General features: G+C 38.0%; 3 protein-coding genes across 3 annotated transcripts in view; all 3 read right to left on the bottom strand.

The window, feature by feature from the left end:
- On the bottom strand, positions 1-5690 carry mmp25a (matrix metallopeptidase 25a). Its single transcript, XM_084744190.1, has 5 exons — positions 5359-5690; positions 3633-3746; positions 2747-2837; positions 1544-1716; positions 1-478 (listed from the first exon to the last, which is right to left on the bottom strand). The coding sequence occupies exons 1-5, from the start codon at positions 5603-5605 to the stop codon at positions 345-347; spliced, it is 759 nt and encodes a 252-aa protein (XP_084600316.1). The 5' UTR covers positions 5606-5690; the 3' UTR covers positions 1-344.
- A 2759-nt stretch (positions 5691-8449) lies between these two features.
- Positions 8450-22358, bottom strand: LOC146310068 (chaperone Ric-8A-like). The gene is made up of 12 exons (XM_084744239.1): positions 22230-22358; positions 20589-20636; positions 17417-17506; positions 15860-16416; positions 14127-14262; positions 13802-13990; positions 12848-12942; positions 12508-12658; positions 11759-11854; positions 10065-10209; positions 9149-9431; positions 8450-9050 (listed from the first exon to the last, which is right to left on the bottom strand). Exons 1-12 carry the CDS (start codon positions 22356-22358, stop codon positions 8897-8899), a joined length of 2073 nt encoding a protein of 690 aa, XP_084600365.1. The 3' UTR covers positions 8450-8896.
- A 2424-nt stretch (positions 22359-24782) lies between these two features.
- The window catches only part of prr12b (proline rich 12b), a 41553-nt gene continuing 39777 nt past the window's right edge, over positions 24783-26558 (bottom strand). The window contains exon 16 of the mRNA XM_084743737.1: positions 24783-25941. Within this exon, the coding sequence (XP_084599863.1) occupies positions 25807-25941 (135 nt within the window). The 3' untranslated portion in view covers positions 24783-25806. The remainder of the gene's footprint in view (positions 25942-26558) is intronic.

Genomic DNA, 26558 nt, shown 5'->3' with positions numbered 1-26558 from the left:
TTTTCAGGATTTTCTTGGTGTAGGGAAGACCCAGTGTTTCCCACTCACTGTCATTTTAAGTGGGTTTAAATTGCTGGAGTAAACTTGAGATTTAGAATCCTTTCCATCTAAGATGCACCAGATGCATGCATTTTAATGTTAAATGCATTTTAATGTTAAATGCATTTAAATGTTAAATGCATGCATCTGGACCACCTTGGGGGGGTTAAAATCCCACCACTATAGTTTCACAAAACAGGGGCACCCTAGGTTATATTTTACATAGGACCCCCAAAATGCTAGGAGGGGCCCTGACCTGTAGCATCATTTATGGAACAATATGACCCGGTTCATTGACAGTTTCTTTACTCCCTGGGTGTGTCTGTGTCTCTCTGCGGGCTGAAGGAGTACTCTGCCTTGTGATGCATGGTCAGCTTGTTGTTGACAAAGTAAAAACTGTCCGATCGTGTTTCAAATGGGTTGGCAATCATTTCTTCAACTGAGCAGAGCAAAAGAGAAACATGTTCAGCAGGAATTAGACATTAAACATTGTAAGATACAGGATGTAAAACTATGACAAAAAAAGATAGAACGTGACAAAAAAGACATAAGACAAATAAGACATAAATAAGACAAATAGAAGAAAAAAACGCAACTAACCGAAAATTGTGTAACAAGAACAAGAACAACAAAAATAAAATATGAAGACATAACAAGAGAAAAAAGACATAAAAGAAGTAGCAAGACAAAAATAACATAAAAGACACAACAAGACAAAAATGACATAAAAGACATAACGAGACACACAGATGTTACAAGATGAAAAGGACATAAAAGATGTAAAGAGACAGAAAAATGTAACATGGCAAAAAAGACATAAGACAAATGAGAAGAAAAGATGCAACCAAAAATGGCATAGCAAGACAAAAAAGACATTACAGGATGAAAAAGTTTTAAAAGATGTAATGAGACAAAAAAGATGTAACAAAACAAAAATGATGTAACAAAACAAAAATGACATACAAGACGTAACGAAGAAAAGACGTAACTAACCAAAAAAAGGTGTAACGAGACAAAGAAAGACGTAAAAATGTAACGACAAAAATCACATGAAAGACGTAACAAAACAAAAGAGATGTTAGAGGACAAAAACAACGTGAAAGACATAACAAGACAAAAAATCAGAACCTTTGCAACAGTCAGTAGAAATGTCCTTCAGAGGATGACTTTTATACTTTGAGTCCATTTCAGAGCCTGTACTTTTTCACTTTTACTGCAGTAAAGAAGTTGAATCAGTAGGTTTTTTTTTTTATTCAAGCATCTATACTTCTACTCAGGTAAAGAAGGTGTGGACTTTTGCCACCTCTGGTTATTGGAGTGAAACATGAGGTTCCCACTCCCCACCCACCCCTAAATGTACTGCATATAGTTCCTACTATAGACAGTGTCTTGCTTGGGATATAAACATCATTTTTTAATTTTTCCTGCATTGTTGTGAAAATGTTGCGTGTCCCTTTGCGTGTATGTGTGTGCATCTGTTTGTGCAGCAGTCAGTTAATCGTACCTGTCTCTGGGTCCAGGTCAGGTAAGCAGTAGATGTGCTCACAGGTGTTTCTGCTGTACGGGATGCAGAAGCCGATCTCAAAGTCAAAGGTCTTGAGCAGGAGGTCTCTGAAATAATGCCTCTCGATCAGACGGAAGCGGTTCAGTGCCCTGCTGCCCACTGTGAACTCCAACCTGAGAGACAGGCAGCCAATCAGCTTCAAGAAAACACAGCTTGTGTAGAAAACACTTGTATCACCTTCATACAGGGTCCAACAGTATTAACATTTGACGGACCAAGACACATTGGCAGCAAGTCTAATAATATGCATGTTCATGGCCAGAGGTGGGAAGTAACTAAGTACAAATACTTTGCCACTGTACTTAAGTAGAGTTTTCAGGTATCTTTACATGAGTATTTATTTTTCTGACAACTTTTTACCTTTATTCTCTACATTTGAACACAAATATCTGTACCTTCTTCTCCTTATATTTTTAAAACAGGCTCGCTAATAATTAACAATTATTTCAATTCAACCTAATTGGTCAATAAGACATAGAATAGACAATTTCTTGATGTATCTATCAGTGCATATCACGTGTGACAGGCATAAGGAGACAAAAAATAGTGTAAAAGACAACTAGATTAAAAAAAAGACATAACAAGACAAAAAAAGACTAAAAAGATGTAACAAGAAGAAAAAGATGTAATTAATCAAAAAAGATGAACAGAAACAAAAACGACATAAAAGACGAAAATGATGTAACAACACAAAACAGATGTAAAAAGACGAAAATTATGTAAAAGAGGTAACAAGACAAAAAAAGCTGAACAATATGGAAAAAAAAAATCTAAAAATACATAACAAGAAAAAAACAATGTAGAGGACGAAACATGACAAAACGGCCAGAGAGGCTTGACTGTGGAGAAAAGTTTTGCACAGAAACAGTCAGAAGAAATGTCCTTCAGAGGATGTCTTTCTACTTTGAGTCCATGTCAGAGCCTGTAATTTTCACTTTTACTGCAGTAAAGAAGTTGAATCAATACTTCTACTTTTACCAGTCTTTTGCATGTTACAAAAACATCCTGCTACAAATAATAAATAGCTATTATTTGCTTAAATTAAAGGCAGTTGGACTTGCGATCCTTATATTTTACTAAAGACATCTTTGTTCATGGATACACACAGCAACACAGCAGTTCATGCAACAGAATGTGACTTACGTAGCTCCTATCTCTCTGAGGGCCAAGAACGAAGGAGAGAATTGATACTGGATGAATCTGTTTGAATCAAGGTCGATGACGTCTTGAATTTCTGGAGAAAAATAAAGAGAGAAATTTTCTGAGAAAATATGGAAAAGAGGCACCGAGAAGTCAAGTCAGCAGTTGTGTCCAGGCAGCAGGTGACACTGGAGCTGCTGAGAGATCTCCTCTGAGGGGCAGCAGACTGGAAGGATGAGAGCAGGTCCTGCTGCCAGTCTGGACAGGCCCCTGAGGAGGAGACAGAAAGTGCATGCAACCGCACACACACACACACACCGCCAGTGTTTGTCCACTGCTTTGAAGTCAAAACTGTTCCACCAAGTGAAAATCTGGTGGCAGTGGTGGAAAGAGTACTGAACATCTGTACTCTAGTACAAGTACTGTTTTGTCACTAAAATATTAATAAATTACAAGTAAAAGTACTGGTGTTAGAAATGTAATTAAGTAAAAGTACAAAGTATTCACACAAAAACTACTCAGAGTATTAGTTATTTTTAACTGTTGATGTCACAGTCACCTCTCCAAACGACAATTGCAAATTTTGTTTGTTTTCCTGAACCAGTAGTTGTAAACGCAAACGCATTTTTTCCTCATTTTCAAATTTATAGTTCAAATTAATTTCCTTATTCAACAAATGGCTCCACCAGACAAACAATATCAAATGAGCAATTACTGAAAAAAGTAATCGTTAACTGTATTGGAATACATTTTTAAAGTAACCCTCCCAATCCTGGAGGCACCACACAAATTTACCACCTAACTGGCTTTGAGTCTTGCTTTTTTTTCTCATTCTCTTGATAACATTCAGCTTCTTAACAAATGTTAGAACAAAGAGATGAAAAAGCACCTGTTGGACCGTATTTCTTGATGTCCAGGATGACTGCTCCACTGTCCAGCTCTCTGATCTTGAAGCGAGAGAAGTTTATGTTGTAGATGTTGTCCTCTGGTGAACACAGGTAATCTGCCACACATCCAACACAAAACAGACGAAAATTGACCTCCTCAGAAGTGATTTAATCATTACATGGCATTGGATTAAAGAGAAAAAACTGGAGTGGGATCGATGTGCATACATACATACTGATTGCTTCACTGCCTAATGGAAGATCTGATATACAAGATCCAAGTCTGGTGTGGTGGTTGTCTTTAGGTTAGCAGACAAACAGGAGCGGGACACAAAAACTAAACCAGATGTACAATCTTAGCTTGTAAGAGGCAATTTTCTTTTACAAGTGGTCATGACCAGGAGTGGGTTGCAGCAACTGGTGCCACTGCTAAGTTGGTGTTAGTTATGACCAGTCTTTAGAATGGACTCTACGAGGGTTGCACCAACCAGACTTAGCCTAGTTTTAACTACGTCTAGTCTTAGCAGTGCACGTTCACGTGAGACTATGGCCATTGCCTCGTAGCGTGTGTTGTTCGAATTGTTAACAATGTTGAGCTGTCTTCCTGATTTGTAGCTAATCATTTCTAATTTTGGGCAATGTTACAAAGGATCCCACATGAAGAAAATGCTTTTTCCTCTTGTAGAAACTACTAGAGCTGTACAGCCAGCGCAAGGAATCGCTGACTGCCAAGCTCACCGACATAATAACTATGAAAAAGCAGTCGATTTGGAGACAAATAAAGCAGGACATGAAAGGTTGTTCAGATAAAAAAGATTCACAGATGTTGGTGAGTACACTTTGTCAACTGATTTTAGCCATTTAACAAGTAACAATATCCCCAGACTCCCTTAGAAAATCTTGCAGGTTTTACGGTTGTTGAGTGAGGAAAAACTTATAAACTTTGTGAAACATGTCTGTGACAAATAGCAAATGGTATTTAATTCTTATGTCCAATGTTATGTCTGACTGAATATATTTTAGATTTATAGATTTTGACTTTACACCTGCTCCTGACTAGGTGTAAAATTTATACCCAGTTCTAACAAGAACAAGGCTTAAATCTAGATGGTGCCATAACTATTAGGTTGGACTTGCACCAACAGAGCTAAGTTGGTCTTGACTTAAATCCAACCTAATAGTTATGCCAGAAAACAGAAAAAAACAAACATTAATGTATCCATCAGTACATATCAAGAATGACATAATGAGACATAACAAGACGAAAACAATGTAAAAGATGTATCAATATGAAAAAGACATAACAAGACAAAAAAAACCATAAAAGTAGTAACAATAAAAACATGTAAAAGACATAAGATGAAAATGATGTAAAAGACACAACAAGATAAAAAAGATGGTGTAAAAAATGGTGTAAAAAATGGCATGAAAGATAAAACCAGACAGAAATGATGTAAAGGAAAAGCCAAAAATGACAAAAACAGTGGAACAAGATGAAAAAAAACGTAAGAAGACATAAAGAGACAAAAATGATGTTACAAGATAAAAGGATATAACAAGACAGAGAGGGAGACCAGTGTGGAGAAAAGGAGAGGTTCAGTGAGCTTTGCACAGAAATGGTCAGTAGAAATGTTCTTCAGAGGACGACTTTTTACTTTTATACTTTGAGTACATTTCAGAGTCTGTACTTTTTCCACTTTTTTCACTTTTCACAGAAAGCTGACTCACCGTCGGTATAACTGTTGAGCCATAAGACATGCTGCGGGGTCACAGGGTCACCAGGTCTCCATTCAGCCACCACCTCCCCGTCCTCTGCTTCTCCTCCCGCTGCTCCCCCTGAAATAAACCCATTCCAATCCTCCTCGCCACCGTCGATCGCCATCTCTTCATCTTTCCCTCCTCCCTCTTCCTGCTCCCCATTCTGAATTTGCCACTCCTCGCCGTCTCCAGCTGTGGTTTCCTCCTGGCACTCCATCTGGTGTGCCAACTCCCTTTTTTTTTTAATTTCAGGCTGGTTAAATCAAGCTCTATTTGTTAAATGTGTCTGTTTGCAAACTGTGGCAATGCAGCTGCAAAGGATATAATCCACGGGTCAGCTCTTACGCTCAGGCTGCTGGTGTCTAAACTGATTATGTCAGTGTGGATTTGGCGATCTGAGTCATTCACTAATTAAGTCTGGACAAAGGCGCTGTAGTATCACCTACTGGTCATCTGCATAGCAAAAGAGAGGAAATCCCAGAGGAAAACTTTTGTTTCATAATCGTCTCCTCTTTGTCTTATTAGAAATAAATGAGATGAGCTTATTTAATAGCTGTCTCAGAGGTTTCTCCTTGATGAAGACTTTAATTTGCCCACTTTGACAAATTTCAAATCTCATTTAAGACAAAGTTTTCTTCTAGATCTAGCTGAGCTGAAGAACTTTTTAAGATCTTCAGACAGGCTCAATTATTTCTCAGGAGCCAAATTTAAGAAGTATGAGGAAATGGTCAAAGTCTCATATTGGTCTCAAGCTGAGCTCACTTACATTGAGGAGACACAGGCTACAGAGATGAGATCTTATGTTGAACTTTTCCTTTCCTCTAGGATGTTATTTGTCAGCGTAGACATCAGATTAGAAAGAGATATCTTATAATGAGCTGATGCTCCAATCTCTCTGTCCCAGAATTTCTTCTGCTGAATGAAAATGAGTCTGAAAGAATTGTATTTACATATATTTGCAGCAGATCAATTTGTAAATTAAAATAGCATGATACAGGTAGTAACTGCCCACACTTTTGGGGTTGAATGTATTTTATTGATTGTTGCGTTAACTCAGATACACAAGTTTTATTTGTTCAGGTTAATTAAACTTAAAATTTCTAGTATTTATTTTTAGAACGCCAGCAGTCGTATTCACAAAGCCTCCTTTTGATGAAATGCTGAGAAAGTTCTTAGACTTATGACACATTCTAAGAATTTCCCCTCAAAGTTAAGAGAAGATCCTGGTAAAGATAAAAGTCATTCACAGAGCATCTCAGCCCGTAGAAGAGCTCCTTCTAAGGAAGTCGCACCAAACAGAATCCCTGTCCCTGAAACCTTTGTCCTTTTACTCCACTCAGAAAAACTGAGAAGAAAAAACAAAAGACAGGCTATATAGTCACACTGAAGCTGTTTTAGATGCAAATCACATTTCTTTGCATTTTGGAATGACAGCAGAAGAGAACATGACCCCCTTTTACTTTTGATAGATTTTCTGCACATTAATATTATTAGTGTATTTTTTCAAATTAATATTGTATATTCCTCAGGTTGTTGCCTGCACACAGAATTTCAAAAAGTTGTCTTGGGCTGCAACTAATGATTATTCTCATAGTTGATCAATTGATCGATCAATTTCTTGATTAATCATTTAATACTTGTTAAAGTTTCAGAAACTTGTCTCGTTTTGTCCACAACCAAAAAATATTCAGTTTACTGTCAGAGAGGAGTAAAGAAACCAGAAAATATTCACATTTAAGAAGCTGAAATCAGAGAACGACCTTTTTTTTTCTTAAAATAAATTACTCAAACTGATTAATCAGTTATCAAAATAGTTGATGATTAATTTAATAATCAGTCAATAATTGATTAATCAATTAATCGTTACAGCTGTAGATTGTCTGTCTGACATACCTTGTTATAACACATAAGCAGTTGTGTTACCCCATATTCACTGCCTCAGTTGTGACAACACTGTGCAGTTGTGTCTGTGAGTGTAAGAGTTTGTGACATGTACAGTAGAAGAGGATTTGAGAAGCTGCAATTCTGAAGTTGAGAATGTTTCATTTTTATTTGTTTTTACATGAGAAAAGAAAAAGTCTACAAGCTTACAACTTGTTGAACAGTTTTTACTGTGAATTCACACTCATTGACACATCAGCAAATTCTACAAATAGAAACTCCTTCGCCGGGGTTTCGCTAGAAACAAAAATATAAATACTATAAATGCTGCTCACTTACAAGACAGCATTCTTTTTTTTTTTTTTTTGTCTTCACTGACTCAGCCTGTCCTACTTTCCCACACCCACGTCTTCACATACATTTTACAGCAGGCTGCAGTCAAAGCTCAAAGTTTGTTTTTTTTTCAAACATTAGTTGCAGCCAGAGGTGGCAAAAGTACACACATTCTTTACTGGAGTAGAAGTACAAATACTGGTGTTAAAAAAAGACCCTAAAGTAGAAGTACTGATTCAACTTCTTTACTGCAGTAAAAGTGAAAATGTACTCAAAGTATAAAAGTCGTCCTCTGAAGGACATTTCTACTGACAGTTTCTGTGCAGAGCTTTTCTCCACAGTCAGACCTCTCTGTCTGTTTTGTCTTGTTACGCTCATTGTGTTGTTTTCATCTTGTTACGTATTTTCCAGTATTTTTTAATACTGTTAAACCTTTTTTGTCTTGCTACATCTTTTACACTCTTTTCGTCTTGCTACATCTCTTTTGTGTTGTTATGTGTTTTATATCTTCTTTGCTTAGTTATTTCTTTTACATCTTTTTTCCTTGTTACGTCTTTTTTGTCTTGTTAAATCTTGTTATGTTAGTTACGTCTTTTTCTTCTTGTTTTGCCTCTTTTGTCTAGTTACGTCATTTTTGTATAGTTATATCTTTTTTGTCTTGTTACATCTTTTTTGGTTAGTTATGTCTTTTTCTTCTTGTTATGTGATTTTTGACTTGTTACGTATTTTTTTGTCTTGATTCATCTTTTTTTTTTTTTATCAAGTTACAGCTTTTACATCTGTTTTTGTCAAGTCTTTTTTGTCTTGTCACATCTTTTTTGTCTTGTTGTCTTTTATGTCATTTTGTCTCCTTACATTCTGAGATACACCAAGAAATTGTCTTTTCTATGTGCTGTTCCCCAATTAGGTTGAATAAAAATAATCATTAGTTCCACTCAAATGCGTTAAAACTTAAGGAATGAGCCTGTTTTGAAAATGTAAGGAGAAGAAAGTAGAGATATTTGAGTTCAAATGAAGGAAGTAAAAGCAAAAAGTACATTAAGTAGTACTTTGACAAAGTGTTTGTATTTAGTTACTTCCCACCTCTGGCTGCAACACAGCTCACACAGTACAGGAACCCCAGTCATACTGTAGTAACATGTTCACCTACAGTTCTGCCTGCAGCCATATGATGTAGCAGCTGCTCTAACCGTGTCTACCTGCTGCTGTGTGAATATAACAGGAACAATGAAGTGCACTACAATAAAACGGTTTACTCTGTCCTGTTAGTCTACTGCTCCACGTTTACATCTTTCTATTCCATCTGCCGGTCTTTCCTCTCCTCTGGCATCAGATCCACATCCTCCTCTGAGTCCTCCTCTTCCTCCAGTGTGCAGCCTCTCATGTGACCCCAGAGTGGAGCCAGTCTCCCCTCAGCTGTCACCGACATCGGCTGAATGATCTGGTCTCTGGGTAAAAGACAGGAAAGGGAGAGTGGAATTTGTCCTTTTTGTCCACCACACTTACACAAATTCAAATTCAAAGACTCCAGGATTTCCAAACTCACCGTGATAGTCTGTTGATCATGCGGACGAGGCGACGGGCCTCCTCCTCCTTCTCTTCCTCTGTCATGCCCTCCATTGGGTCAGGCTGCTCTGCCTCCACCCGGCCTGTCACCAGGTTAATCCTGGCTCTGGCCTCCCGGTACTCCTCTGTGTCCGAGTCTGAGTCGCTGGAGTACTGGGAAGCATACTGGCTGTCGACTGAATTCCTTCTGCCGTTCAGCAGCCCCCGAGCAGCCAGCAGCCCGGCAGCGTTGCCATAACCCGTGTACTTGACAAAGCGGCTGACTGTGAAGAGACATAAGATGAAAACTTTACTGTTTCATACTCTTTATATGAAATCATTCATAGTTGTTAATTTGGTCTCTTGATGCATATTTCTAAAAGTTGTTCATGTGTGAGACTGACAGGCTTGAGAATTACATGCAACAGGTTTACATAATCTGCATACAAAAAAAGGTAACTGTATTCCATTACAGTTACTGACAACAAAGACAATCTGAGTAAAAATGGGGATTATTAGTAGTATTACAATTTTAAAATAAAGAACGATGGCCTCTAGTGAGAAAATGCTGGATTACTGACTACATTTGTTAACAGCTAATTAATAACTGCCTCAGAATACATCTTTAAAGCAACCCTTTCGACCCTGGAGACTGATTCCAAAAAGGAGATGGGAGTGATGAAAGACTATCAATGTTTGGACAGAGTCCACTGTTACTGTCCAACAAGCCAGTAAAGTAGCCAATAAATAGATTAGTATAGAGCAGAACTGTATTTGTGTATATTATAGGGATGCAATTAAAAATTATTTTCATTACTGATTTAGTGAGTCAAAAGCGTGTAAACAAATATTTTAATTGAAAAAAAAAAATCACAAGAGTTCTGCTACTGAACTAAATCAGTCTGTGGTGAATGTACCATTTTCTTTGCAGAGCACAAAGAGCAGCTCAGCAGCACAGTGCTTCACATCTGTGTCAACGTGGGTCATCAGGCGGACCAGCTGGCCTCTCAGTGTGTTGTCCTGCTCAGGTCGGACGCCGACGTCCCTCAGTGGAGGTAAGATCTGGGTCAGAAGTTGGGGTCAGATGAAAGGTTCTTAGTTCTGCATGCAAAGCTACAGCAACCAGAATAAGTCCCTCTAATGTTAAGGTTTCATTCATGTCAGTGAATCTTTGTACACTGATCAGCCACAACATTAAAACCACTGACAGGTAAAGTGAACAGCACTGATCAGCTCATCAAAATGGCACCTGTCAGTGGGTGGGGTATGTTAGGCATCAAGTAAACAGTCAGCTCTTCAAGTTGAAGTGTTGGAAGCAGGAAAAATGGGCAGCGTGAGTGACTCTGATGACTGGGTCAGAGCATCTCCAAAACAGCAAGGCTTGTTGGGTATTCCTGGGGTCCAGTGATTAGTACCTACTTAGTCAATATGTATCAGTGACAGACATGCCATCAATTACAATAAGAAAGTAGTTTGATAAAATGTTCCATGGTTTAACTTAAACATATTAAATGCAATTCACCATGAAAGTAGAAAACGATTACAGCGTGGCTCATAAACATTCTGTCATGTCCCTTGATAATAGAGCATGTTGTGAGTGATATGTAAGCCATATTTAATAGATAAACCACAGGTATGCTCCTGCCCAGGGTCCTAAACAGCCAATCATATCTGTAGGTGCAATGGCAAACAGCCAATCTGTGTTGTTCAGTTGCCCCATTGACACGCGAGGAAAGGCATGGAGTTACACGTGACACATCAAACAGCGGCGCAAATTGTTGGCAGATTAAAAAAGACATGCCAGCTATGTTCATTTTTTTTTTTTTTTTTTTTTTTTTTTTTTAAGTTGGACAACAACTATTGGAAGGTGAGGGGCTCCGACACCCAGAGGGAAGTCAGAGTAGATCCGCTGCTAGTTTGCATCGAAGGATCCAGCTGAGGTAGAGGAGCCAGAAAGTTGCTTAAGAGCGGGACGTCATGCTCTGTCTGCTGTCACCACAACCAGAGCCCCCCCTCCAGGTATGAATGGATGGACAACTATCAGAACACCATTGTCTGTAAGCTGCGAGAAAATCTTATTGACCGAGACCAATGATATAACAAACTTATTTTATTATCCACCGTTTTGACAACATGTCAACAGTCAGGACCAACATGATTGATATCTACCGATATGAAACTTACAGACTGACTTTTTAGCTACTTCATCCAGGGCTAGTACCTGCCCAATGTGGTCCAAGGCATGACAACAGGTGAACCAGCATCAGGGTTGTCAGCACTCAAGGTTCACTAATTCTCATGGAGAGCGAAGGTTACGGTTAGACCATCTGACTGTCTCTGTATTTTGGGTCCTCTTCAGAACTGAACCATGACACATTCCCTAGACACTACAAATTTAATTTTCAGTCTTACAAGCCGTCATCTCATACACTGCGAAAAAAAAAAATGTCAGCAGTAGCTTTCTTATTTTGAAAGCACTATATTTTATGTCTGCATCTGCCAAGGGACCATCATGATAAAAGCTTCCCCATAATATTTTTCTCAGCAGCACAGAATTCTCTTAATAATTGGTGCACTTTTACAAAATGAAATTTTGAAAAAAATACATTACCTTCTGTCGTAAGTAGTGACGCGTCTCCCTGTGAACCTGAGAACTCTCAGTCAGCAGATTGAGTACAGGGGTCAGTTTCTCCCTCAGCTTCTGACCCTACAGAACAACACAATAAAACAATGCACTGTGAGTAAACCATACCTCAATGTCATTACATGTGTTACCTCTTAAATGTTCAGTTTGACAGTGAGGACTGATTTTGGTGTAGAAATGGAAAGTTAGGACAAATGCTTCGTTAAGATTTTTCAGGTATCTGTACTTTACTTGAGTATTTCCTGAGAACTTTTTACTTTCACTTCCCACATTTTATCACAAATAAATGTACCTTCTACTCCTTACAGTTGGAGAAAAGGTGAGGTTCAGTTAGATTTGCACATAAACAGCTGCTAGAAATGTCCTTCAGAGGACAACTTTTTACTTTTATTCTTTAAGTACATTTCAGAACCTGAACTTTTTCACATTTACCTGAGTAAAATAGTTGAACCAGTACTTTTACTTTTACCACCTTTTAAAAGGTATCTGTACTTTTACTTGAGTACAGAATGTGGGTATTTTGGCCACCTCTGCACTCGCGACTTTTCGATGAGGCTGAGGAGTAAATGGCCAGCCTACAGTCACTGTGTCTGTTGACTGAACAAAACACTAGGCTTATCTGATCAAACCACAATTTGAACTGAACTGTCTGCATGCTTCGTCTTCTCTCTCTCTCTCTCTCTCTCTCTCTCACACACACACACACACACACTTGCCCTGTTCAGGCGTCTCTCCATAAACAGCAGCAACGTGTGGACACAGTCCATGTTGACTCCTTCACACTTGTGGGTTGCCTGGTCCACACTGACAGACAGCAGGACGTCCAGACATGTCAGTGGCATTGCTGACAGGATGTTGACTGTATGTCTGTGGAGAGAAGAACTTTTTAAAACATTAACGTAAAACATATTATCTATGTTCTTTAGCTTCAGCTTTGTCCTTTGACTTTTGTATGCATTTAGTTGCAGGTCCGTTGTTGACATTGCATGGACATTATCAACCAGAATCTGACAAATAAATGTAGTTATGTTTAAAGCAGCCAAACAGTCATCTGACCCTTGGATCTCCTCCAACAAGTCTTCTCCGTCACATGACAGCATCAGGCAGTGGCGCAGCACAGCAGCTAGGTGGCGATACAGAGCAGCTTCTTCCTGAAAAAGACAATTACTGCACTGTGAAAACAAATTTTGAGATGACTTAAAATGTCAAAGCATCACACTGAAATAGATTTTTGAGCCCAACTTAAACTCTTGAGTTTTGAAATTATTGCTGACCCATCATCGTAAGTTGAGATAATTTACTTTTCTTCTTTAGAAGAAGTGAGTGGAATTTTCCTTCATCTATATGCCAGAGATGCATCTATATGCAGAGTTACTTGTTCCATATTTGAAAGGGGCTGAAAAAGAAGAAAGTTCTTGCTTAAACTGTCAAATCTACCAGGAGCATTAGGGTGTAAACCATGTCTATTTCATTATCGTGGAATCCAATTGCGCACGTGTGTGTGTGTGCGTGTGTGTGTATGTGTGATCAATTGAGTTGAAGCTTGTCCACAGCTTATCTCAAACATTACCAAACTGATCAGCCTATTTTTTTTTGGTGTACATTCATGACTGTATGCTGAAGGACCTCTGTGACTTACAACTTTTGAAAAAACTTTAAAAAAAATAATTTAATGGCTCCACGTCAGCAACAGCTGTAGCCAGAGGTGTTATGTTTTCAGGTCATCCCATTTTTGTGAACACAGCTTTTCAAGAACTTTAGGGAATTTCTTCAAACTTGACACAAATGAGCATTTGGACTCAAAAATGAACTGATTAGATTTTGGTGGTCAGAGGTCAAAGGTCACAGTGACCTCATGGCCATGACTCAAGGCCTCATATGCTAATTATGACAAAATTACACACAAATATCTACTAGGATAAACTGATTTTAGTAATAACATTTTATATCCAAAAGGTCAAAGGTCAACTTGACTGCGAAATCGTTTACACAGCTGGTTTGTGTGTTCACCTCGTCCGGCTCCTGCCTGTGGGACATGTGAGAGATGTTGAAGAGTGTCTTGAGGATCTCGATGACCTCCTGGGACACCTCCTTGGAGATGGGAGGAGCTGTGCTGTCGCTTAGCACCTCATATCCCTCGCCCCACCTCACGGCCAGGCACCGCTCGAGGGCTGTGGTCAGCACTGACACTCCTCGCTCCTGACGCAGGTAAAAAAAACAGTCAGTCTGAGAAAATGATTGAAGTCAAACCATGTGAAATTGTATCTAAGTATAAGACATAACAAGCTGTTGTTTGTGTAAAATTAGACAAAAACTAGGTGCTGGCCAGTTTTACCTGCTGGAGCTGCAGCCTGAGCTCAGGCCTCAGAGCGGTCAGTAAGAAGAGCAGTCTCAGCCTGTAAAACTGGCCACTGGACAGCTCCCGACTCCAGATCCCCTGCTTCACGCTCTCCCACAGACCCTGCAGGAACCTTCCATGGAAACAGGAATCAAAAGAGAAGTGAGGCCAGGGGTTGGTCAGCAGCTGTTGAGCAACTTATATCACATTTTGTGTTATAAAAAAACACCTAAAATTACTATAATATAATTGGATGATTAAGGGAATACTTGAATGTATGCAAAAATTGTTCTTGATCTTGTTGCATTACAAAAACAACAAAAAAAAGTTCAGTCATAATTATGCATTACAGAGTGATGTTTCTTTTCCTTCATAGATGATCTTTGAGAAACCAGAGCACATTAACCAAATTACAACAAAAAAAAGTTGACTTTAACTGTCACCAGAAGTAAGCAGTAATTAAAGGTCTAGTGTGTCAGCTTTAGGCGGATCTGTTGGCAGAATATGGCAGAAATAGAATATAATATTCATATGTATGTTTTCATTAGGGTGCAAGTGAGAGTTGCTACTGTCAGTCCATGCTCTGATCCAGCTGCACGATCTGTTCCTGCACATGGTTTGTTATTTCTTCTCCAGTTCACCCTGTATTATTATTTTTGTTGTATTGTATTGTATTGTATTGTCAGGTATCATGTTGTTAATGATGTTTTTTAAAAAGCTCACTGGCATTGCCGTATCTTGCTTCTCACGCAGAATGGATGGGCGACTGGCTAATAGGCTTAGCAGGTGGTTTGTTCAGGTGGTGTTGCTGTCGGTAGCTAATCAAGATGGCGCCTTGCTCATGTATGTGCAGGAATGGATCGTGCAGCTCAAACAGACCGTGTACTGACACCAGAGGCCTCCATGTTGCACTGCTGTGTTTCAACAGTAGCCCAGAACAGACGAACATGGACTCTATCTGGATACATCCTTTTACATTTTGCACATTTTTCTCGGTCATTGTAGATTCTCCTAAATGCTTGAAGGGAGAAAGTGAGATGAGATGTCTGCAATCAGCAGGCTCACCACTAGACACCACTAAAGCGACCAGACAGACGGTCTGCACCAGCTGGAAATGAGAAGCTACAAGGTGTTGTACACTGATCTAACAAATAGGAGGGGAAAATACAGGAAAGGTTTCAAGGGATAGTTCACCCAAAAAATATTTTTTTAGTCCACAAAATGCTGCTGGTGTTTCATAGAGAAACAGCATTCCAAGGGCTCCCAATTAAGTGAATGGTGACCAGTTTTTAATCATAAACAACCAAAAGAAAAAACATAAAGTGCCTCCATGCTGCTCGTCTGGTCTGATCCAAGTCTCCTAGAGCGCCAACTCACTGTTCACTTGCGTGTGCACACCATCACACCACACACACACAGTTCAGATAGAAGTTCATGGAAGATTAGGCTAAAAACATGGTGTAAATGACGTCTTTCAAGTCAACTTTTATGATTGTTTTTATGTTTGAAAACTGGTCACCATTCACTTCCACTGTTTGGGAGATTCAGCAGCTCTGTTTTCCTGTGAAACTTTGTGAACTAAAAAAACTAAACCTGATCGTCAATGCATGTGGCGTGAGGGTGAGTAAATAATGACTGAAAATTACTTTGCTTCATGTTGTGTTTCAGCTGCCATGAACCTCAGTAAAGGCTGAACTTGTTTTCTCATTATTGAAATGAAAAAGTGTCACCTGAGTGCGCTGGCCCTCTCCTGTGCCTTAGGGCTGTTGTAGATGACATTACACAAGACTTTCATGGCCTCCTTCCTACACACCTCCCCATCCTCTTCCTTCTCTTCCTCCTCACTGTTCTCTTCCCGGGTGTCCTTTTTCCCGCGGGCGAGCACCACATGACCTTCATCACCTCTCCACTTATCTGAGCCATTTGTGGCCGCAGCAGCAGCAGCTGTCTCCACAGGAGCAGAACATGAGTGCACAGAGCTAACAGATAACGGTGTTGCATCAGAGTCTGCAGCCTCCTCACAGCCACATGCTGCTCTGTGTGCTCCGACTGACTGATCTTCACCTTTCTCCTCCTCTTCCTCCTCCTCCTTCTCCTCCTGCTGTGGGCTTGCCTGCAGTAAGCTGATGCCTCCCAGGTGTGCCAAGGTGAAAAGGGCGGTGTCAGTGACCATGGGCCCTAGGGCACGCCGGTCACGGGACAGGATACGCAGCGTATGAAGGCAAACCCGCAGCACTGCTGGCTGTAGCTGACCACTGATGAAGCGCAGCAGGGCTGTGGCCAGACGCTGCAGAAACATTTAGTCACATGTTACTGCGATGAAGGGTGAGAAGGGATCATTATCATTATCATATACATCCAAAACATTATCAACCCAAAAACCATGACTTTATGTATTTTAATTAAGTGTAAATTTTCAATCCCCATTTATTCCATAAGCTTAATATAATGGGTTGCATTTACTGCAACATTTTTCTATCATGTTGAGACAGTGTGAATAGATTAAATACCTTAAGTCAGATTTGATTGTGCAAACTTATATATAAACTGTGTTGGAGTGTGATGCACATCCTCCCTACATGATCTAATACATAAAATTTGACTTGATTTGTTTACATTCAGTTTATATTAAGTACAATCACATTATGTTTACTTTTTTGGATAACTAAACTTTCAGTTACATTTTACTTAAAAATATTGTTTCATTTTTATTGGAACCAAGAATCATTTTTTGAGTGTAAAGGTAAAAAGTTACCTTCTGAAGGACGTTACTATGACTTGTCTTGTTCATCCTTTACCTTGTTTTAGTCTTGTTACGCATTTTCCAAACTCTTTAGGTTTGTAGATTTTGTGGCGAGGGGGTGGAGGATATAATGCATGTATCTTGGTTTTGTCCTGTTGTTTCATGTTTCTGGCAGCAGGTGGCAGACTGATTAGCTGAACAAGCAATCTTTGTACATTTCTCCCCTCTCAGTGTAATCTGGTGTTTTCAGGATGATCATGCATGACTTAACACTGCTGTGCTGCTTGGCAAATTCTTATATTCTTATATAATAATTTAGATTTTTGTACATGCATGTATGTACTGTATACACTGTATGTGTCTCACTTTGTTTCATTCAGTTCTTGAATGTCTGTGGGATTATGATTATGTCATTAGATCTCACAGACACTCAGCATTTTTGAGGGATGGATGCCCTTTTTCAGGTTACATCCACAGCCTGTCAGAATGTCTGTGCAGGTCCCTGATCAGCAGTGTAGTGAAGCTTCTACAATCAGTGGCCTACCTCTCTGAGAAGAAGATCAGATTCATCATCGTCCGAGTCGATCTCAGAATCAGATTCGGGGGCCGAGTCCCTCACTTTGTTCTTCCTGAACTGATCAACCAAGACAGACAGATATATTAAGTATTATTATTATGAGGGATGTATTATTCCTTATCCCTGATGGAGCAGGACAGGAGGCAAAGTACTGATTTTATTTATTTATTTATCACCATGTATTCAAAAATGTGTATTAATAATAATAATAATAATGATAACTGATAAATCTGACTAACTGGACCTTTCAGGATATCTGCAAGGTGAAGGTTAACAAGGTTAACGTGCTGAGTCATGAGGTATCCAAGCAGCTTTGGAATATACAGCTCGATATGATTACACACACACTCACACACACACATATGAACACAAGGGGAGTGACTAAGCATTCTAAGCCCTTTTACAGATTACTGCTACACAGAGTAAACTCCTAATCAGCTCATCCCTCTCTCTCTGTCTCTCGTTTTGATTTATTTACCTCTTCCAGTTGTCGTTGCTGCAGTCAGTTTGTCCATGAACAGGGACAGAAATGCATGTGTAAAAGAACAAAACAAAACAGTACTGAGATCAGGGGGAAGGATGAAGCTTCAGATGGAGGGGGGACGTTAGAGGAGCTCCATGTAGGAACGAGCCATGTTGAGCCACTGCTGTTTACAATACAAGTGTCAGAATTTCATAAATACTAGAGCAGCCATAAGTGCTCGCTCTATTATCTCTCATGATGAATGCCAGACTGAGATTAATGCATTTATTCTGTTAGTTTATCTTTTTAAACATGAAATAACACCAAAATACACATTTTGTAAGATTTATTTCCGTATTTATCAGTATGCATGCTGCCACATATAGTAAACTGTAATGATTGTATATATTCACAGCTGTATATTTCTGTAGGATAATAACCATCAGTGATCTGATTCAGATTTATAGATTAATCTGGAATTACTCAGAGCAAGAAACAGTTAAATGTATTTGATTAGATTATAAACATGTTATTTTAAAACTGAAAAATTGATAATAACAATTTTCCATCTAGAACATCACAAAAAATAATCATAGCCTATAAGAAAAGGCTGGAAAAGAGTGCAAAAATAAAACCAAAAAAGTTGGAAATGTTATTTGTGATAAGTAAGGCTACTTCAAAATTTGAGAGCTTTAACACAAAAAAATCAGTGAGTTATAGGCACTGAGACAAAAAGATGTTCCAACTATCCCTGGTCTCCCCTACTTTATTTTTAAATGAGTCTAATTAATTAATTAATTATTTGTATTATAATGCTGGGAAAAGTTTTATTGACAGAGACGAGTATAGTTGCTAAGCAACAAAGATGCATCTCCGACTGTGCAAAAAGTAATAATATAACAGTGGCAGTTTCTGTGTGGTCAGTACGACTGACTATGCTGAAATAGATTTAAAAAATGATCACATTTTCTCTGCCTTTTGTGTAACGGATTTGAATAAAAGATTGTATTTTTTTAATTCAACAAAGTTATTGCCTGTCCATTAAAAATGATAGAGATTCTTATTGTCCTCCATTCTTATTTAGGATGACAAGTTCACTTTGGACAATCAAACTACTCATCACAGTAAGCGTTTTACGCTGCTCAGACATGGGATGGATATTGAGCTTAACGAAATATCCAAACAATTATTGTTTAGAATTATTAATAATCAGTTGTTATTAGTTGATGCAGAGACTGCATTCAACAACACTGACTGACAATAACTGTTAAAAGTTGTTTGCAGATTTTGTTAATCTTTCATATGTCACGTACCGAGCAGCACTAGTGTCTTGCTTCTTGGCACTCTTGTTCACTTTGGCAGTTGAACCACAGACAATGTCTTATTGTTTTTGAATAATCATATTTTTGAACAAATCAGTTTGTAATTAATGAAGGTGAATGTGAGTGTTGTTCACTCCAGAGAGAGATAACAGCGCTCACATCATCAGCTGATTTTTAAAAAGTGTGATAGCAGAAGAGAGACAGAAGTGTCAACATGATATAAAAACTTTCTTTGATCATGAAGCCTCATGTTCCTCTGTAATTCTGTGGTTTATCAGTGAAGTGTATGAACTACACTGCAGGCTGGAGTCTGTTAATAGTGAGAAACACACAGACAAATCCACTTTATACACTCTGCTCCAAACATCTGTATCTGTGGAAGCACATTTCTGACAATATGATGAGGAAAAAAAAGATCCTGTGAGTCATTATAATGAGAAACTTTGTCCAAATTATGTTTTGGAATCTCAAAGTAATGATCTAGTATTTCAAAATATTCACTGTATATCATGAAATAATGAGTAACTTTTTCAAATTCATAACATAACATAATATAGTCATTATTTGGGGATATTAGGTTATTCTTCTAAGACAGGGGAGACCAGGGACATTTGTGACTTTTTTTATTATTATTATTTTCCATCAACTCACAGATTACTTGGAATACAATTGTTATCTTTTGATATTAGAAACATATATATGTGCACTAATTTATAATACAGTTGATACATTTTCACCAGTAATGATAAGACTAATATTAAACTTCATGCGCAGAGTCAGAGTGTTACCATTGCCCTCTTGGTGGGGGCAAGTAGAGGTAGTTGGGGGCAGGTGAAACACTGAAAAAGTAAGATACATTTACCCACTTTGTCTCAAATAAAAGCACACCTAAAAGTAATCACATTACTGCTGTAATATCAAAAAAATGTTACTTAAGTTCTCTGTTTGTTTGTTTGTTTGTTTGTTTCTTGTTTGTATATGGTTTGACGCAAATTTGTCTTAGACAAAAAAAAAAGAGAGAGAAATATGAACGTGAACTAGTTCATTTTAAACTCTGTGGACTGAACTATTAGCGAGCTCTTTTTAAGTGTTAACTTTAATGTTATATAATATTTCATTGTCATGTAATAAATATTGAATACCTCTCGGAGATGCTAACGATGCTCTGCAGGTTTTTACTCCATGATAAAAATCTGTCACATGCCACACATGGAGATGAATATTTCTCAAAGTGAAAACTTGACAGATACAGTATACTGACCTGGGATGCAGGTGTGGATGTAAAAGAGAAAGATTAAGAGAAAGGGGAGGGAAAGACGTGCTGAGTGAAAGGCCAAAGTTTTTGTGTTCTGACCTTTTTTCTCTCCTGAACTTCAGAGTTGAAAAAGAAGCATTCTGCATACTGAGGAGAAACAGGAGAACACAGGGGGTGAGCTGAAGACACACTAACATTTTTATGGCTGCAACTAATGATTATTTTAGCAAATTTTCATGATTAATCTGTTGATTATTGTTTGGTCCATAAAGTATAGGATAATGGTGAAAAATGTTGATCAGTGTTTCCCAAAAGCCTGAAATGTCTTGTTTTGTCCACAACCCAAAACTATTCAGTTTACTGTAAGACAGGAGTAAAGAAACCAGAATATTTTCACATTTAAGAAGCTGAAATCAGAGAATTTGGTCATTTTTTATGAAAAAAATGACTCAAAGCAATTTTTAAATGATCGATCTAGCTGGTGATTAATTTAATAATTGATTCATAATCAATTAATTAATCCTGTCACAATCTCATCATCTGAAAAATAGGTGCAAACATGTGGAGCAAGTCTTTACTGTAACAATTATTTTCATCATTGATCAATCCTTAATCTGTCAGTTTCTCCAATCATTTATAAGTTCTTCAGTCCATAAAATGCCAGAAAATGATGAGAAATGTCCTCAAAGACCAACGTGATGTTTTGTTTTGTCTTATTTTGAAAGTGGAATCAGAAACCTGTTTTTTTTTTTTTTTCGGTTAAAAAAATGACTCAAAACTATCAACAGATTATTCATGTTGTTGTTATGTCTCTTTATGCTGTTTTTATTTTGGACTGAAACTGAAGTAACAAGTTGTAAGGAGTAGAAAGTACAGATATTTGTGTTAAAATGTAAGAAGTTAAAAAGGTGTCAGAAAAATAAATACTCAAAGAAAGAACAGATACCTGAAAAAATCGACTTAAATACAGTAACAAAGTATTCATACTTAGTTCCCATCTTTGGAGAAAGAGGAAAAGTACTAAAGTCGCTGACATCATTCATCTGTATTTTAGTAGGTAATATGCAGACAATGGTTCACAAATGAACAGGCAATGTTCTCGTTACTTTTGTGCTTGTTTAAATCAATCAGTCAATAAATCGCACAAAACAAAAGAAGGAACAGCTGAACAAACTAATAAAGCTAACAATGAACATAAAACACTTAGAGCTGCAATAATTAATCTATTATTCATCAACTAATGAATTAATCTGCATCTATTTGAATAACATTTTATGGACCAAACAACTAATCGATTAATGGAGAAAATGGCAAACAGATTAATTAATGATGAAAATAAACATTACAAGAAAGACTAACAGGATTGTGACAGGATTAATTGATCGATAAATCGTTTTTAGACATTATTTAAGAAAAAGCTGTCCAAATTCTCAGCTTCTTAAATGTGAATATTTTCTTTTACTCCTCTGACAGTAAACTGAACATTTTTGAATTGTGGACAAAACAAGACGTTTGAAGACGTCATCTTGGACTCTGGGAAACACCATTTTCTGACATTTTATGAACCAAACAAGTAATTGATTAATGGAGAAAGTGATCGACAGATAATCGATGATGAAAATAATAATTACAGGAAATACTTCAAGAATAAGTAGCAGAAAGTAGCCAAGTTACATTACTTTACTGACTATATATTTTTTTAACTAGGTAATGAGTGACTGTGTCAGAATATATTTTTACAGTAACCCTCCCAGCCCTGCTGATGAAGTAGTGGTAGTAATAATCAGTGACCTGGGTGTTGTAGCTGTCCAGCAGGAGCTGGACGGTGTCCTGGTCTCTCTGGACGATGCTCTCAATGATCCTCTCCATGTCTGGCAACATGCCTGCAGACCAACCAGAACAACCAGTCCAGTGCTTAGAAATGACCAAGAACCTCCAATAGTCCAGTCATTATACCAGCTGCTTCCACATCTTATACACATGCATATTTAGAAATATGTACATACAGTTATCTTTCATCTCTTATGTGCAGCTGAATGTACATTTATATGTTAACTGTGAAATCATCCATTTTTCATGCAGTAACAGTTTTAATACTTTGAAACCAACCTGTGAAAATTCTGATTCTGTATCTTCTGTCCAATTATCCTTTTTTACATGACAATATTATTTATATCTGTTCTGATGGTATTCTACGCACCATGTGTGTATCACATTTGTGCAATTATCCTGCAATTATCCGCATATATCCGTATATTTCTACTAGTGACATATTGTATATAGTTTGTGTGTATAGTCTTTTAATTCATAGGTTATATTTTTATTATCTTTTTTGATGTTGTTTGAATTCTATTTACAACTCAGTCCTTCAATCTGTACTTTTGATCCTTGAGCTGATCTAACATGTGAATCATCATCATTCAGTCATCATAATTACAAACATTTTCACAACAAACACAAAAATGGGTTGCATGGATTATGAAAAAGTAATACCACTGGAAGTAATTAACAATAACAGATGCCATCTTTTCACATGCATAATCTAATAGAAACCCAGCTGTTAAATAACACACACTTCTTAGGTAAATAAAAATGAAAGAATATGCACTAAAATAAACTGCATGCAGGATATCTATTGAAACCTATAAAAAAACATGAACTTAAATTTCATTGCACCAGTTTGGATAAAAACAACAGAACTGAAATATTCATTTGCTTTCCTTTGCTTACTTACTTATTTGTTCCACTTAATAGTTTTCAGTTGATTTTTACAACATACACATGATAGAAAACATTTGTTGCAGTGATGTAAAGCAGCTCAGTGTTATGACAGCAGCACTATGCGGTGACTCACCTGTTGCTGTTGTTAAGTGAAGTGGACGCACACACACACACACACATACACACAGCCTCTGCTCCTCTCTAATAAAACAATGGCTGCATACAGAATCTTATTTCTCCTCTCGCTCCACACCTCCCCTCCCCTCCCCTCCCTTCCTTCACCCTCTAAGCCCTGGATTTACTCTGACCACACACACACACACACTCACACACACCTACTGGCACTCTTCACCTGCAGCAAGTCGTGTAGCTGAGCTGAGATGGAGAAAGTGAGACGACGTCCCAGTTGAACACGTGGAAATCTCATGGGCTGACTGACATGCGTTGAAGTGGTGGTGGTGTTCAGACCTGTACCTTCTTGTCACAGCTGACCCTCACATTAGATTCAGAGCAGTGCTGACATGTAATGTGAATTCTGGTCTTTTCTGGACATATAGGTTTTTTTTTTCTTTTGGTCACCACTGACCAAGATGCAGTTATCTTATCTTACATGTGATTTGTGGCACAGTTCGCCTGCACAGTTTGCCTCTCACCACTGACTACAGTTCATATTTTTTCTGAAGTGAAGTCACATGGTGGTCCACCAGAAGGGGCGCGACTTAGGCACTTCATTAATTATACGTTTGATTAGAGCAGGGTTAGGGCTTTATTTTTCATTATCATTGCAATGGTCATGTCTGTGTAGATTCTCAGTCGTCCAGGTCATGGTATTTGAAGAACGGGTTGTTGTGGGCAACTGGACTTGGTAAAGTTCTTGAAGATGTTTCTGACTGACTAGTTGGGAGTTCTAGGTTTTTATCCTCTGTGGGGTCTTTAACAGTCAAGTTAACAAGTGTCAGGTCATGTGATGAACCATTTCATGTCACTGTGTAGTCCTGTGTTGTGTGATAGTACAAAACATGACTTCATGTGGATAGTAGAATGTTTTGTCAACATTAAGTTGCACATAACACTCTTAGACAGTTGTGGTAGGGTTACTAAATAGAATCATTAAGGAGGAACGTTCAGGAAAAGGTTACTTGAACGTAACCAGAATAGAACAGGAAAGTTTTTCCAATGTAGGGTAATAATAAGGTAACATTGTGGTTACGTTACCAAAATGTTCTGGTTTGTTGAATGTTATTAGAATGTCTGGTGAGTGTTAAGTTGCACAAAACTATTTGCACATTATCAGAGAGCTGAGATAAGGTTACCAAACAGAAACATTAAGGTGGAACGTACAAGGAAAGGTTACTTGAACGTATAATGTTAAAGTGTGTAAAAGTAACATTGTGGTTATGGTTCCAAAATGTTCTGGTTTGTTGAGCATCATAAAAATGTTTTCTGGATGTTTAGTCACACAAAAACATTTGCACAACGTTCTCAGAGAGTTGTGGGACGGTTAAATGTGTGTATGATAGCTGTGTGTGCTCATACAGTGAAATGACTTGAGCAGAGGTGGTTTATTCATCATCACGTTTGTCATTTGAACAGTTTTATTTCATTATGTCAAATACAGGAATTTCATGTACAGAAGAGCAACTGGGAACTAGAGAATGAAATAGCTGTACAATATTTACACATCAAAACAACAAAATTGCTCTGCAAGAATATCCTCTGAGAGGTCAAATAATAGGAAATATCCATCAACAACAAACAGATAAAAATGACTAACATTAAACACTGACATTTATGGTTTTGGATCATTTCACCTCACACTTCCTTTATGAAAGTCGTGCTTTATTTTTTCTTGCCTCGTCTTTACAGGCATTAAATCCTCTCTCTTGTTGTCTTTTAACACAAACAGAAAGAACACAGCTTAGTATTAAATACATTTCCCCTCAATCTCAACCGCTTTCTAACTGAGGCAGGTAGAAACAAGAGACTATCACATAGTCCTTTTAAACCTCACTTCTGTCTCACTCAGCTCTACTTTTACCTCCATCGGTCTGATAGAAGCAAAAAAATTGCAGGCGGGCCATTTTATGTATACCCCTTTAAAACATTTTTCAAAAATAATAACAGCAAATAATCCCATTTTAGGACGGTCATTTTTAGAAATGTCCTTGTATAAATTATACAAACCATGGTTGTCAATACATACTTAGAGACAGCTTGTGTGTGTCTGTCAATACTCTGTAGGTCTTGACAAAAATCTCTTTTGTATTGTTGACCAAATTATCTTGTGGTCCCTTTGTTTGACTTTTAAGGAAAATCCATCATATTCACATAGTTCACCACCCTCTGTCTTTCAATACGTGTCTTGAAATCAAGAGGTACTTTAAAATGGACTTCATAATATAACAAGTACTTTAAAAGTTAATCCTCCCATGAACAAACCAACAGTGGCTGTTCTTGCTGGAACCAACGCACTACCGGCATCCGTGCAGTTCCTGTAGTGTGATTCTTTTGTTTCGCTAAATCTGGGTGCCTCCCAACTTCTCGACACTGCGGGCGGATGCGTGAGTTTTGTGGCCGGGCGGCTGTTTGTCGTCCTTCAGGCCTTGGCACTGAGGCTGAGCAGCTCCATGAAGGAGTTAAAGAGGCTCTCCAGCCAGCCCTGGTTGGCCATGCACTGCTGCACCACCTCCTCCTGGCCGGGGTCCTCCGCTGCCTGCTCAATACTGTCCGTCTGCTCGGGAAATAACACGTCGGTTACGTAACGGCCTTTAATGTTCTGCTCAGCTGTTTGGTAGAGCACATTTGGATTCACTATATCTTACTGAAAAATGTGTCAGTGTGTTGTGCTCAGAAAATCCACTAGATGGCACTGTGTCTTTAAATATCAGGTCACCTCCTAACAGGAAGTTGGAAACCAATTCGGTTGGGAGGGTTACTTTGAAAATGTATTCTGATATAGTTACTAATTACCTGTTAAAAAAAGGAGATAGTAACATAATCCAAGTATCACAATATTAAAGTAATTTGATTACTTTCTGTTACTTTTGGATTACTTCAATGTACAATACGATGAAATTGTTAAGCCTAATATAGTGTTTTTAGGGCTGCAGCTAACAAGTATTTTCATCATCAATTAATCAGTCAATTATTTTCTCAATTAATCAATTAGTTGTTTGATTTATGAAATGTCGGCACCATCACAGAAAATAATTATAGCTTATGGTACAAAAGCTGGAAACCAGTACAAAAATGAAACTAAAAAACGTTGGAAACATTGCTTTGTTTTGTATACAGTAAAGGTACTTAGTTATAGGTGCTGAGACAAAAAGTGTTACAACTGTCCCTGGT

Source organism: Lutjanus erythropterus, chromosome 19 (genome assembly GCF_056507025.1).
Source record: "Lutjanus erythropterus isolate fLutEry1 chromosome 19, fLutEry1.hap2, whole genome shotgun sequence".
NCBI classification, from domain to species: Eukaryota; Metazoa; Chordata; class Actinopteri; order Lutjaniformes; family Lutjanidae; genus Lutjanus; species Lutjanus erythropterus.
This window is presented reverse-complemented; position numbering and strand designations above follow the sequence as displayed.